The sequence below is a fragment of the Hoplias malabaricus genome, chromosome 12 (genome assembly GCF_029633855.1).
Source record: "Hoplias malabaricus isolate fHopMal1 chromosome 12, fHopMal1.hap1, whole genome shotgun sequence".
In the NCBI taxonomy this organism is placed as follows: domain Eukaryota; kingdom Metazoa; phylum Chordata; class Actinopteri; order Characiformes; family Erythrinidae; genus Hoplias; species Hoplias malabaricus.
Genome location: NC_089811.1, coordinates 34,844,333 through 34,857,595, shown reverse-complemented (window position 1 = coordinate 34,857,595; position 13,263 = coordinate 34,844,333). Strand labels below are relative to the sequence as shown.

The window sequence follows — 13,263 nt, the reverse complement described above, 5'->3', positions numbered from 1 at the left end:
TGAGTTTAATGAAGATGTACATTAAAACGGAGAGAAAGGAAAGATGCCTTCACTCAACCTTGTGCTTACAGATTATATTGTTTTGTGTAATTAATATTTGAATGGCATTTCAGTTTGCTGGAACATGGTCTGTGCTATGACGGTCGTTTAGCCAGCTATGGTTCAAACAGCAGGACCCGTCTCCTTACATTCCTTCTGTTAGTCTAGCACCAGTTACTTGACTTTCTCTCAGGCACTTAAATCAAGTGTAGCACTTAAATAACGATTTCTGCTTCATTACACTAAAAAAACAGTCTATTATAATTGACTTATTCTTAGAACACTCTATAGTCACACTGAAGCTTTACCCAACAGGCAACCTAATAATCACTCTGCACTTATTCACATGAGCAGAGCTTGATATGAATGCTGCCTGCGGTATAACCTCAAATCACCTGTCCCCCTCTCTCTCTCTCTTTTATTATTTATTCCTTCACTGACTCTATCATTTATTTATTAGTGTCCCCTTCCACTCCACCCACACTCTGTGCTTCTGAGAGTGACCCTATAAGCCCCCCCCCCCCCCAGACCCCTACTTTAATGAAGGACTTTAGCACATAGCCAGTCAGACAGACAGATAGATGTTATGTTAAAGCCTTAGAGACGGTGAATAGGAGGAGCTCTCCAGGGAAGATGTCAAGGAGTGTGAGAAACTGAGAAGTCCTCAGAATGATAATTTGGCGTTTAATGTGTTTAGCATCCCACAGTTAGTTTCTGGACTTCAGAGGGAGAGAGGTGCAAGAAGAAATTAAATATGGAAAGAGAGAATAAGGACAATATATCAGTCAAATCAATTCATTATATGATAATCATAAACTTTATTTGCTTGTATAAAAAAGTCAGTACATCAGTTAACTTCAAGTCATATAAAAATTGAAATATACATTTGAAATAAAAAATAGCTGTTTTTTTGGATGTCCAGTGTAAGTTTGTGACATTCAAGCCATTGTTTTGTAAAAGTTTATTTCAACAGCGATGTTCAGTTTATTTTCATAGATCATCCTGAGAAAACATATTTAAATATAGAATATTTCTACAATATTTCAGTGCAGAAAAGCTGTTTATTTATATATAGTACTTCCATGCTTCATGTATTGCAGTTCACACCTATGTACAGCTCAGTCCTACGTCTTCAGTGTGGTCACAGTTGTGTATTCCTATGCCATTGTGTGGACAGTCAAAGATGCTTCTTTCTGTCCCTGTGCACCTCAGATCATCCAGCAGGATGCGTCCAGTTCCTAAAACATCACCCAGAACGTATTGTACAAAGAACAGTCAGGGTTTGATTACGCTACTGGTGATATAAAGAGGACATTTGCACATCTGCCCACCTGTTGCAACCCTTCCACATTAAAACCACTGCAAAAGAGTTATTTCCACTGAACAGTCTGAGGTCTCCACCTTTAAATAAAGTCCGCTGACTGACTCTACTAGGGATGAGAAGATTTGAGCCCCAGAGAAGTCTGATTCAAGGACATTGATTGGCTAAATTTGTCACTACGTGCATATTGCTCTCCAGCAACAGTTTTTGATTGGCTGTGCTCCTGCATTGATCTTGCCCTGAACAGGATTTATGGATGTTGGCCCTTCAAGCAGAGCAGATGTGGAAACACTGCCCAGTAGGCGCATAAATGGAAATAAGCTCCCTTTCCCCAATGTGTTTTATGTATTTTATGTTACATATTGTAACATATCTAACATATCTTTACTTTTTTTTATTAAATTCATTGCATATACAGGGTCGGCCATTTATATGGATACACCTTAACAAAATGGGAATGGTTGGTGATATTAACTTCCTGTTTGTGGCAAAATGGGTGGTGACCATGGCGGCCATTTTGAAGTCTGCCATTTTGGATCCAACTTTTGTTTTTTCATTGGGAAGAGGGTCATGTGACACATCAAACTTATTTGGAATTTCACAAGAAAAACAATGGTGTGCTTGGTTTGAACAACTTTCAAAGTATCTTTCAAAGTTGATTCTTTCATATATTAATGTGCCACAAACAGGAAGTTAATATCACCAACCATTCCCATTTTATTAAGGTGTATCCATATAAATGGTCCACCCTGTATATTTTAACCAGGGAGGGTGGCACCCTAGTGCCCTCTATTGGCCAGCGGCCCTTGAGTAGTTCCTATGTTTGATGGATGCTGTACGCAGCAGTCTAGAATTTCTATATAGAGTGCACAATCTGGGCCAACAAACAAATTCATTTTAAATTGGATCTGCACTTTAAGAGTTCAAACCCTGACCTTTTACAAGTAAAGAGACCAACAGCCTGATGTGGCGGCAAGTCAGGGTTATATTGTTGAATATATTTCAAACTAAAAGCTTTGCTTAAATGTAAATAAAATTAAAGATGAAATTCAGATAAAAATCTACAAATAGTAATAGTAAAGAACTTTGTAGATGGTATCATCATGGGGAAAATGCAGGGAAAATGATAAAACTTTCGCCTCTTGATGCTGCATCCGGTTTGAAAAAAACAAGTGTTGTGGAATGGTTCCGTTGCTCCTTGTGCGAAATCAGCTTGAGCCCATTATTATAGCTAGCTTTAAAAAGCCCTCAGTAAAGTTTTAACAGAAAATGCTACTTTACTGAGAAATAAATGTTTTTTTTGCTCAGGGAAAAATCATGCTTACGTTAGAATAGACATTAATAAAGCATTAACATATGCACATTAACATGCTCAATTAACACCTTCCAAATATCTCCTTGTGTATGACCAGGACTAGTTGTATTTATCATACACTGCCTAATTTGAACCAATTTTCCTTTGTTAAAGCAGCTGTACTGGTGCTGAATTTGAACAAATGAATGTATTGGCTTGAGGCATTGAAAAGAAATTGTACATTTAATCAACTCATAACATCTCAATTTCCTTTGCGAAGACAGAAGTAAAGTCTTATCAGCAGGTCTGAAGAAAAGTTGCCCAAACGTATATAATGTGATATAACTGCCCTTCCTAATATCTATGGTCTCCATGAGTTTACCAGCTTATGCACAAGTCTAAGGCACCTAAACAATAGTTTAAAAGTAAATCAGCTGTGTTTTTTTTCTAAGACATTTGTGCATTACTGTGTATAATCTGATTTGCATATCAAATACACTAATTTGATCAAACCCTTGCGCTTTACTAGAACTGTTGAATAAGGGGTTGCTGTAAGACTGGTAGTGACTGACCTGGTGTTGCTTTGAACACAGCTGTAGCTCTCTGGAAGAACAGCATCTTACACACCACTGTAGCATCTAGAGTGTCAAAGTTATCATCACATACTGTCCCCCACTCTCCATTTTGCAACACCTCCAGTCGGCCTCTGTCTGAAGTGCCCACCAGGCGCACCACTAATGAGACGCACAAAAGAGAAAGACACAATTTACCCATGCAGCTAACAGTGTATGTACATTTAACATAAACGCAAAGAGTAGATACCCACCTTTACTTGACTCGCCTCTATCTCCCTTTTGGCCAGCAAGTCCTTTCTCCCCTTTCATACCTTTAGGACCTGGAGGACAGAAACACAGCCATACACTGTAACATTGTTTGTGATATATTCCAGTGCTTTTACAGAGAAACTTCCCTGTTCAACTGTCTGTGGTCACTGTTTTCATGATATATGCCATCATCACATCAATGGTACCTTCACACATGCGCAAGTCACCAATGCCCTGGGCATTTCAGCTTCATCACTGATAACAGTTTAGATTAGTTTACTCTCTTTCTTCATTGGTACAAAGAACTGAAGCTGAAATGTGGACTCATCTGACCACTGCATGTTTGCCACTGTCTTTTGGGCCAGTTGAGATTAGACTGGGCCCAGAATCATTTGACAGCATTTCTGCACTGAATATGTACAGCTTCCTCTGTGCAAACAAGTGTTTCAGGGTGCATTTCTTGATAAAGTGACAGTAGTTTCAGATGTACCCCAAATGTGTAGCCCATGTGAACATATACGCAATGCTTTCTGAGGGCTCGAAGGTCACACTTATTCAAAAATGGTGTCCAGCCATGCTCTACATGGACTGAGATTTCTCTGGATTCTCTGAATCTCTTCACAGTATTACGTAAGGTAAATGGTGAAAGCCATGAAATCATTGCAATTTTGTATTGGGAATTTATTAACTGTTAGAAAATTGTCTAATGAAATTTTACAAAAAGTGGTGAGCCGTGACTCCTGTTTGCTTTCAAAGACTGAGCCTTGAGGTCCTCATAAGACCTTTAAATTCATTACATTTTAATGGAATTTGTTCTAAAAGCGCAACTTAAGTATTCTTTAAACATTTCACTTGTATTTTACCACTGACTCTGCCTTGTTTGGGTTTTGCAGAGATCAAATAAAAAATTGTTTACTTAAAATATACAATAAAGCTGGTCAATGTAAACATTCAAAATGTGTATATTTTGTCAGTTAAATATAGGTTTATGGAAATGAACAAATATATATTTTTGTTTAATTGCATTTTACTTAATATCCCAAATTTTTTGGGGAAATCACCTTTTAAAAATTGGAAAATTAAATCTCATATATTTTGAAATCTAATATAATTTGCATATAATTATATATATATATATATACATTTTTTTTCTTTTTTTCTAAGTGTACTGTAATTTTACACACACCCACACACACTCATACCTATATCCCCTTTTGGTCCTGGCAAACCACGAGATCCTATGAGAGAAAGAGGGAGAAACGTAATCATTCTTTAGTGTCCAATGAAGATTATGAATCAAGCAGCATTTCATTCTTAAAGAAAATCTTACCAGTGTCTCCTTTACTGCCTTTCTGTCCTTGAAGACCAGGTGTACCATTAAGTCCTGTGTGGTATTTACAATATAATTATGCATTTGCAACAGTGCGTCTTTCCATAAATGTGTGTCTATGATGTGATTTCACATTAGATGGTTTTGTTTTTTTGTTTTACCTTGAACTCCCTTTTCTCCCTTTGGTCCTGGAACACCTGGAGAGCCTGAAAAAACAGCAGATCAATAGTAAAGTACAGACCTGTTTATTATCCATATAAAATGCGTGGTTACTGTGTTCCTACCTGCAGAGGTAACGCCCTTGTCACCCTTCTCTCCAGCTGATCCTTTGTCTCCACGTGGACCTTGTGTCCCCGCTGAGCCTTTTGGTCCAGGGGGTCCTGGGATGGTAGCAGAAGCAGTTTAGGCCCACATCAGTGTATGTAAATAAAGTAAATGCAATCCACTCAAACCAAAGATTTAAGACTTTAAAGGCAACACAGACGGTTGTGGGGAAGCGCAGTTTTAAGTTTCACATTTTTAAGTGATAAGAGTGTTAAAAAAAACAAAAGTTGTTGTACGTGGATGAAGTTTAGCTTGTCTGTTAAACTTCATCTGAAATTATTAACTATTAGAATTACCACAGAAGCTCATTTGTAATGAGTTAATCAGTTAATTTTGTAGCACTTTTGATGAGGTAGTTAGTCGTCTCCTGAGTTTAGAGATGTGTCTGAACACTTGGTAGAATGACGCCTTATAAACACACTTTTTTGAAGCATGTGCTTTTAATCTGTTAGTCCAGGGGTCGGCAACCCGCGGCTCTTCGATCCCTCTGATGCGGCTCAGGTTTAGAAAATAATTATTTATTATTTAATTAAATTTTAATTTATTTTGGTTCGTTCATTTTCAAAATGTAATTCTATGAAGATTATGGCGATCTTGTAACATCTAAAATATTTTAATATTTAATATTTAAAATATTTTTGTCGCTCTTAATATACGTCACAACTTCCAATGTGCGACACCCGCCAGTGTGTGGTTTCTTGAACTTTCTGACCGCTGACTGCACGGCGCCAGTAAAATAATGACGGCACGCAGAGAGAGGACAGCGTTTTTGTTTGCAGCCAGTGGATAATTTAAGTTAGGCGTTTTTTTTCATTACTACAAGGACTCAAATAGATATTGAGTATTTTAATTAACCGTCAACCCAACGTCTTTTTTCTGTGTTAAAAATGCTTTGTTGAATGCAGAAATGTTATTTCATTTTCTCTGCAGTCATTCATTAATTTCATAAATGAAACACAGTATAGTTTGTTTATACATAGCACAAAGGCAAAAAACCCTGTTATGCGCAGTGTTATTTCATTTAATATTTCAAAAGGGTTTTGTGGCTCCCAGTGTTTTCTTTACTGTGTGAAATGGGTCCAAATGGCTCTTTGAGTGGTAAAGGTTGCCGACCCCTGTGTTAGTAGAACTCAGTCAAACTCAAATCAAAACTCTTCGTGTCACTCAGGTTTATAGGGGTCTCATTGTTAAATTCAATGTTAAGAATTTGGCAGTTGTCAGTGCAGTCATGCAAATGGTAGCGTCGCTGTCAGTGTCACACAGCTCTAGGGTCCTGGGGTCCTTGCCTCAGCTTTCTGTCTGTGATGTTGGTAAATGGATTGGCAAAATTGCCCAAGTGTGTGTGTGTGAGAAAATATTTGTGTGACTGCGAGCCCATACAATGAAATGACACCCTGTACAAGGTAGGCTCTGGACCCCTGCATATGATGAAGTGGTTAAAGGAAATGTATCAGTGAATGAATGTTTGCAGTTAAGGATGAGCTTTCCGGAGTAACAGCTTAATTGTGTAAGTCGTGGATGTTATCTTGGAATTGGAAAAAAAAAGTTGCTTGCCATCCCTACACTTTGTTTTTGAGCACTGAACATTCTTCTTTTTTCCGATAACAATGTTTGAGTCAGTCATGAATTTTGTAAGTGTATAAATTGTTCTTAAATGCAGACAAAACTAAGTTTATGCTGTTTTCTAGACACATTCATATTGAAAGGAGTGTATTACATTTTTACTTTAAGGGATCCCTTATCAAAGCAGTAGTTGAATATAAGTGCATTGGAATGTCTGGAAGACATTTAAACTTATATATTCACTTGGGCAATATATTGGCTAATTAATCACCCCATACACAGCAGGAAAATGAAGGTGGAGGCTAAATTCCTGTCTGGTCTTTAATATGGTAATATACTTAAAAAATGCCTCAGCAAGTATTTTGTAAATCCTGGATCCTGTCTGTCTTCCTGACTGGAGTTTTAATATGTTTAGCCATGCATTGCTCATAACTGCATTCCGTATGAAAGAATGGGATGGCCTCACTATCTTGTCTATATCTTGTAATATACCAGGATATAATACCTCAGCACGAAGCACAGTTTGCACAAAAGCTGGGTAAAACTGCCTGATTTATTGTGCTCCATTGAGCTGGAACAGGGTAGTTTAAATTTGGCTGTCATTTGTTTTTGTTGTTTTTCTAGGCTTTTTAAAATCTAAAATATATCAAATTATTTTAATCCTGTTTTTAACTGTTTTAGATCATATTTTATGTATTTTTTCTATTTAGCTTTTTTGTTGTTATTTTGTTGTTTGCAAATTATATTGTTTTGTAAAGTATAATTAAACATATTTGTTTTTTTAAATTGAATTTTCTGCTTAATTTATAAACCCTTTCTGTGGCTTTTGGCTACAGTGTAAATAAAGGTCCACCCCACGCCACCAGAACGAACACTCAAACTTAAATAAAGAATAATGGTGGTGATGAAAAGGATTTTCACCTGCCGGCCCTGCTTGGCCTGGTGGACCTTGTAAACCAGGGCTTCCTTTTGATCCTGGATTTCCTACAGCAGAGATGAAACAAAACCTCAGCTTGGAGAACGAGAAAAATGTTTACTGCTTGACTTTAGGTGAAAATGTACTAACGCTTTTCTGAATTACCTGAAGGTCCAGTGTGTCCATCTCGCCCAGGAGCTCCAGGAGATCCAGATGGTCCTGTTTTACCTCCTGGGCCAGGAATACCTGAAGAAATTAGTGACAGTGACAGTATATTAATAATTAGGAGTTTGTGTATTTAAATATAGAGGGAGCTATGATTTTTAGGGTAATTTAAAAGCACTTGAGAACATACCTTGTGCTCCTATTTGCCCTGGATCTCCTTTCATACCTTGGATGCCTAGAGAGAATTAAAGGGAGAGAGGGTAATGTGGAGAGCTTTAGAAAGTGACACCAGCTGTAAGAATGAAATGAAAAAAGATTAAATGAATTTGGATGCTTTGGAACAGATGCACATGAGGCGTTTTCTCTAGAGTGATGGAGCTTCATCAGGTACTTTGGGAATAATTCAACATCAGTACCTTCCCTCACTAAGGCTCTTTGTGTCGGTACCTGATCTCAAGAATATTCAAATGGCTAAATACCAGCAAATGTTCTACCATCTAAGCTTCTGGAAGGTTTTCCAGACAAGAAGCTGTTGCTGCAGAACTCATAGAAACCTTCCTAAGAATATTGTTTATTTGGTATTTTTCCCCAACCACTCCAGAGACAACACTACCACCATCACACTACATTTGGCCCTCACAAAAAAAAGGCCACATGTTAGAAGAAGAGGCACAATGTGCAACAGCAGTGTCACATACAAAACAAGGCCAGTGGCTTCGTTGGGAGAATCTAGAGCAGCAGATCATCACTTGGCAAGGGTTGTGGGCAATGGAGGCGAGTCGTATACATATTCGGCGGGGGACAACTTACGATGTCTTTTCAACTCTGCAAAATCTTGTACGATATGTAGGTGAAGACCCTAGATGTATATTATATGCTGGGGTTGGCACACTGAAGTATATTCTGACAGCTTGTAAAGTTAGTTAATCATGGGGTCAGGTGACTAGAAGACAAACAACACAGACTGTGCAGCAACAGACTAGCTACTGTCTTTACATTTACGAGGTGGATCAATAATGTAGGTGTGTCTAACAGAGCGGACAATGTGTGGATACAGTGTTTAAAAACTCTGCTCGTACCAGCACAACACACACTAACACACCACCACGTCACACCAGTGTCACTGCAGTGCTAAGCATATTTCACCACCTAAATCATACCTGCTCTGTAGGGATCCTGTGGGGCCCTGACCATTGAAGAACAAGGTGAAAGGTAACAAACAAAACATGCAGAGCAAGAGATGGAGCTGTATTTTGCTATTTAAAGTGGCTGATCAAGAATGCATCAGAATGCAATTCGGTAATAAGGTCAAATGTGTCAATATATGTAATTTGCTGTGCTCTAATACCAGGTGGGCCTGCATTCCCTGGTGGTCCTTTTGGTCCTGTTGGTCCGGCCTCTCCTTTCTCTCCTTTGGCTCCTGGCACTCCAGGCAAAGCTGCACACAAACATTCACTCAGTAATAAAGTGACAGTACATTGGTTCTGGAAATATAAACACAAGTAAACACAAATCTCCAGATGACCTTAGAGGTTTTCCATTACATTAAACACTAACCCGAGTCTCCCTTAATTCCTTGTGGTCCTGGCTTTCCATCTGATCCTTTGGCACCAGCAGGACCTGAGAGAAAAAAGGCAAAAGAAAGAGACTATCTGTAAGTTGATTTTTCAGTGTTAAGTACGTTATGTGTGATTAGGAATCAGTTCATACAGATTTCAGTAATAAGGTCAAATGTGTTAATGCATGTCATATTTGCTGTGCTCTTTGGTTTGGAAATCAAGCTAAATCACATTTAATATGGTGCTGCTCCTGGATTCAGGAGAAAAAAAGCCAAAATCAATTAAAAGACCAGTAAGAGAGCTCTGTGGATTTAATGTACCGCCCATGAATTAGATCAGCAGCAGGGGGAGCTGTATGCATTTTAGTGAACAAAGGTTGGGTTGTCTTAAGGCGGTTTATTTGAGTTCAATATTAAATTTATATGTAAAGCTGGTTAGAGTTAGGTGTAAGGGCAGACTCTAAGTGACATAGAAATCTAGGCCCCAGTGCCTGAGTTTGGTGCACAGAGAAAAATACTAGATTTTTGATTATGGGTTTTTGAAAATGTGGTGCTAAGAGATGTAGTGATTTTGATGAATATTGATGATATTCTGCAGTGCATTAATGAGCACAATTTAAATAATTCACCTATGGGCCCAATTGCCCCCTTAGGTCCTTCTGGTCCTTGAGGTCCTGGTGGTCCCGGTGGTCCAGGAAGTGCTGTTTAACAGAAATGAAAATAGTGATCTTGATAAATCTATTTCTTTAATTGTAGGACTTTTATTCTATTAAAAATATTTTTTTGCAGATTAATTTCTGCGTATTTTTACCTGGCTGTCCTTCCTGTTTATGCCAACAACAAAATTGATTGCAATTTTAACAATACTCCAAAATGAAAAGATTTGGTTAATAATTTGTTGTCTGTGTAATAATCTAGCACCTGTAATAGAGCTTAAAGTGCATACTGTATGTAAATCGTGTGTTTGTAAAGGTCCCACCTTTCTTCTGGTTGATGCTGTCCACTTGGTCCTTTAAATGTTGGGCTGTGTAATTAAGCAGGTCCATCTTTGTCATGATTGACTCCAAACCCATGTCTTCTCCACACAAGCTGGACACGCAGTCCTGTTAGACATGCAAAGCTCCCAAAGTGAGACATTTGTGTGTGCAACAATACTGATACTCTATATGTATTGGCCTGATACTAGTGCTGAAATATGGAAATAGAGAAGACATATACAAGGACTCGTGCGTGTGTGTGTGTGTGTATGTGTGTGTGTGTGTGTATGTGTGTGTGTGTGTGTACCTCATCAAGAGCGGAGCTTCCCATATGACTTGCACTTGAGGAAGATTTAAGTTGCTCTGATTTGGAATCATGAGTCAGTTGAGAATTAACCAAGGCTTCGAGCATAAAAACTACACAAACACAAACAAAACATGCATTCAATGTATTACTGGACTATACTATTAACAGAGGAGAGCAGGTATTTTTGGAAAAAGTAGGTTTTAAATGGCCCAACATTGGAATTAAGTATGAGTCGTAAGATTCACTGGCTCCACAGTGGCACAAGAGAGTGAATACACATTGCTAACAATATATTCAAAAGATTGATACTAAAGATGAATAATGAATATGAAGCATCCAATTTTAAAAAATGTTAAAAATACCAGTGTTCTGGTACTCTTTACTTTATCTCTAAAAGTATCACAGATAAAGGTTTGTTGTATGCAGTAGTTGATTTGATTAAAAGTTGTGTTACTTTTTTATGCAGTTTATAAATTACAGTGTGCAGTTTTTACCTTTGTAGGCCAGAAAGCAATTCATTCCTGTGAGTAGAATCAGAAATATTATAATAGCAGGTAAACAGCATGTCCTTTTAGGCTTTTTAGGTTCCACATCTGCAGACGAATCAAAAGCAGGGTATACTGTCAGAACGGTTCAATTCAAACCTCATATACGGAAAAAAAATTCAGAGAAAAATCTTTCTCCTTGCTGTTTAAATATATGTCCTGAGAAAAATAACCCAGGACTCTTGTCTCCTGAGTTTCAGTAGATTTTGATTATCTAGAATTTGTGAGTGTGTATTGCCCTGTGAAGGACTGGCGCCCCCTCCAGGGTGTATTCCTACCTTGCACCCAGTGATTCCGGGTAGGCTCCGGACCCACCGCGACCCTGAATTGGATAAGCGCTTACGGACAATAAATTAATGTGATTAGCTAATTAGATGGATTTTTTTGTAAAAAATGTCTGTGAATTCTACGGTGGAAAACTGTAAAACCATGACAATTTTTACATCTCTTTACTGTTAAATATACATTATTTCACTGTTAAACACACAAACCATTAGGGATGGTACAAGTGTCCAAGGACTGGGAGGAGCTGAGACTCATTAGGGAGCTCCCAGCATGCTTTGCTTCTCCATATTTTCTGTAATTTTCAGAGTTTCTTTGTTTTTTTCTGTCTTTGAGACTTACTGATTTTGGGTTGCATTGGGGTGATCACTGTGTGTGTTTCTGTGCATGTTATGTCGAGATGTGTGTTCGTCAGGAAAGTTCACCATCAGCCTGTGTTCCGCGTGTGGCACCCAGATACTGAACATTTCTTTAGTCGTTTCAGCAATATCTCCTTTTAAGGGCTGAATACAGGATGCAGTTTGGCTAGATCTAAATATGGTTATATCTCAGTCTCCTTTCTCTAATTTGTCACACAATTTACATGTTAATTTTATAGCAAAACAATGTTTCTTTGTTATTTTTATGTAAATACCATGTTTTTTACAGTGTATATCTGTTTTTTAACAGAAATGTACTGTAAACAAAACAGTCCTTAAATGTAAAATTTATGATTGCCAAAAACATTACCGCATATTTTACGACAAAATTCTGGCAACCACAGCTGCCAATATTTTACCGTAATTTTTTACAGATTTTTTAAAAATATTTAGATATATTAGAAATATTTTAGATTATAAAAGACCAACATATGAGCAATACACTTTTCTTCTGACTTTAGAATAAACATTTAACCCTTAGTACATCACATTTGCACCTGGTTCAACGAATGTCATATTCACAGTGCAATGAATATGGCACTTGCTTAAAATGTTTAATTCTGTAGTTGCACATATATGAATATGTTGTCACATTATACACTAGGTAAAATGCATGTTACTCACCACTGGACTGGAATTCGTAGCGACCTGTGCTGTGTAACTGCATGTCAAGGTCATAGATAGGGTTTTCTTTGCTTAAAATTGTGATTTTGTCCTTCTCAACTAGTGCTGTCTCCATCTGCTCCCCTACAGACACTGGCCAAGAGATGACAAGATTTGTAACTGCACACCACTATCACACACGCATGTGTACTCACAAAGAACTCACATTCTAACTTTTTTTCCTGCTTTAAATACAACACCACTAGCTGACTCTGCAAAATAGAAGTCATCTGACTGTACGTAGATGTATAAAAGGTTTTGACTGTGATGATTCCTTAAAAGCTTGTCCTCTGAAAGTGGAAGTCGTAGAACATCTCTGACATCTGTGAGACTCAAGAGTGTTGTTCTGCAGTAGAGACACAAATGAGTGGAAGAAGGTTTTTAACGTTCAACACTGTTTAGAACGTTAAAGACTTACGTTAGGTCATTTTAATACCCAGGTCATCACAGGTCAGTTGCATAACTGACCCCCTTTAGACACTAAAATATCTCGTACTGTACGTGTTTTAACCATTTTACTAATGAAGACTGTACAGAATCTCAATCATTATTATTTTTCTTATTTTTAATTGAAAATACCAAGTGCAGTTTACAATTACCAGTGATTTAATTTAAATAAAGTAAATCTTGAATCAGTGGAAGTGGCCCAGAAAAGTAAAAACACAATCTTTTTCTGTTTTTTTTTTTCAAAATGTTCCAAACACTTCTCCTTGTTCTAAGTCTTTTTCCTGTGAAA

At 37.6% G+C, this 13,263-nt stretch overlaps 1 protein-coding gene across 1 annotated transcript; it reads right to left on the bottom strand.

Moving 5' to 3' along the window:
* Positions 1-865: 865 nt before the first annotated feature.
* marco (macrophage receptor with collagenous structure) lies at positions 866-12,674 on the bottom strand. Its single transcript, XM_066686651.1, has 17 exons — positions 12,489-12,674; positions 11,113-11,211; positions 10,619-10,728; positions 10,314-10,437; positions 9,964-10,035; positions 9,334-9,396; positions 9,125-9,214; positions 7,967-8,011; positions 7,777-7,857; positions 7,617-7,679; positions 5,093-5,188; positions 4,970-5,014; positions 4,809-4,862; positions 4,681-4,716; positions 3,481-3,549; positions 3,227-3,388; positions 866-1,277 (listed from the first exon to the last, which is right to left on the bottom strand). Exons 1-17 carry the CDS (start codon positions 12,601-12,603, stop codon positions 1,147-1,149), a joined length of 1,455 nt encoding a protein of 484 aa, XP_066542748.1. The 5' UTR covers positions 12,604-12,674; the 3' UTR covers positions 866-1,146.
* Between the last annotated feature and the right edge of the window lie 589 nt (positions 12,675-13,263).

Bases quoted from the DNA above. Each gene is read 5' to 3' on its own strand.
- marco (XM_066686651.1), bottom strand. From the start codon at position 12,603: ATGGAGACAGCACTAGTTGAGAAGGACAAAATCACAATTTTAAGCAAA. The intron at 9,215-9,333 runs GTTAGTGTTTAA...GTTTGTGTGCAG, and splicing joins AGGAATTAAGGGAGACTCGG to CTTTGCCTGGAGTGCCAGGA. The intron at 7,858-7,966 runs GTATGTTCTCAA...TAATTTCTTCAG, and splicing joins AGGGCAAATAGGAGCACAAG to GTATTCCTGGCCCAGGAGGT.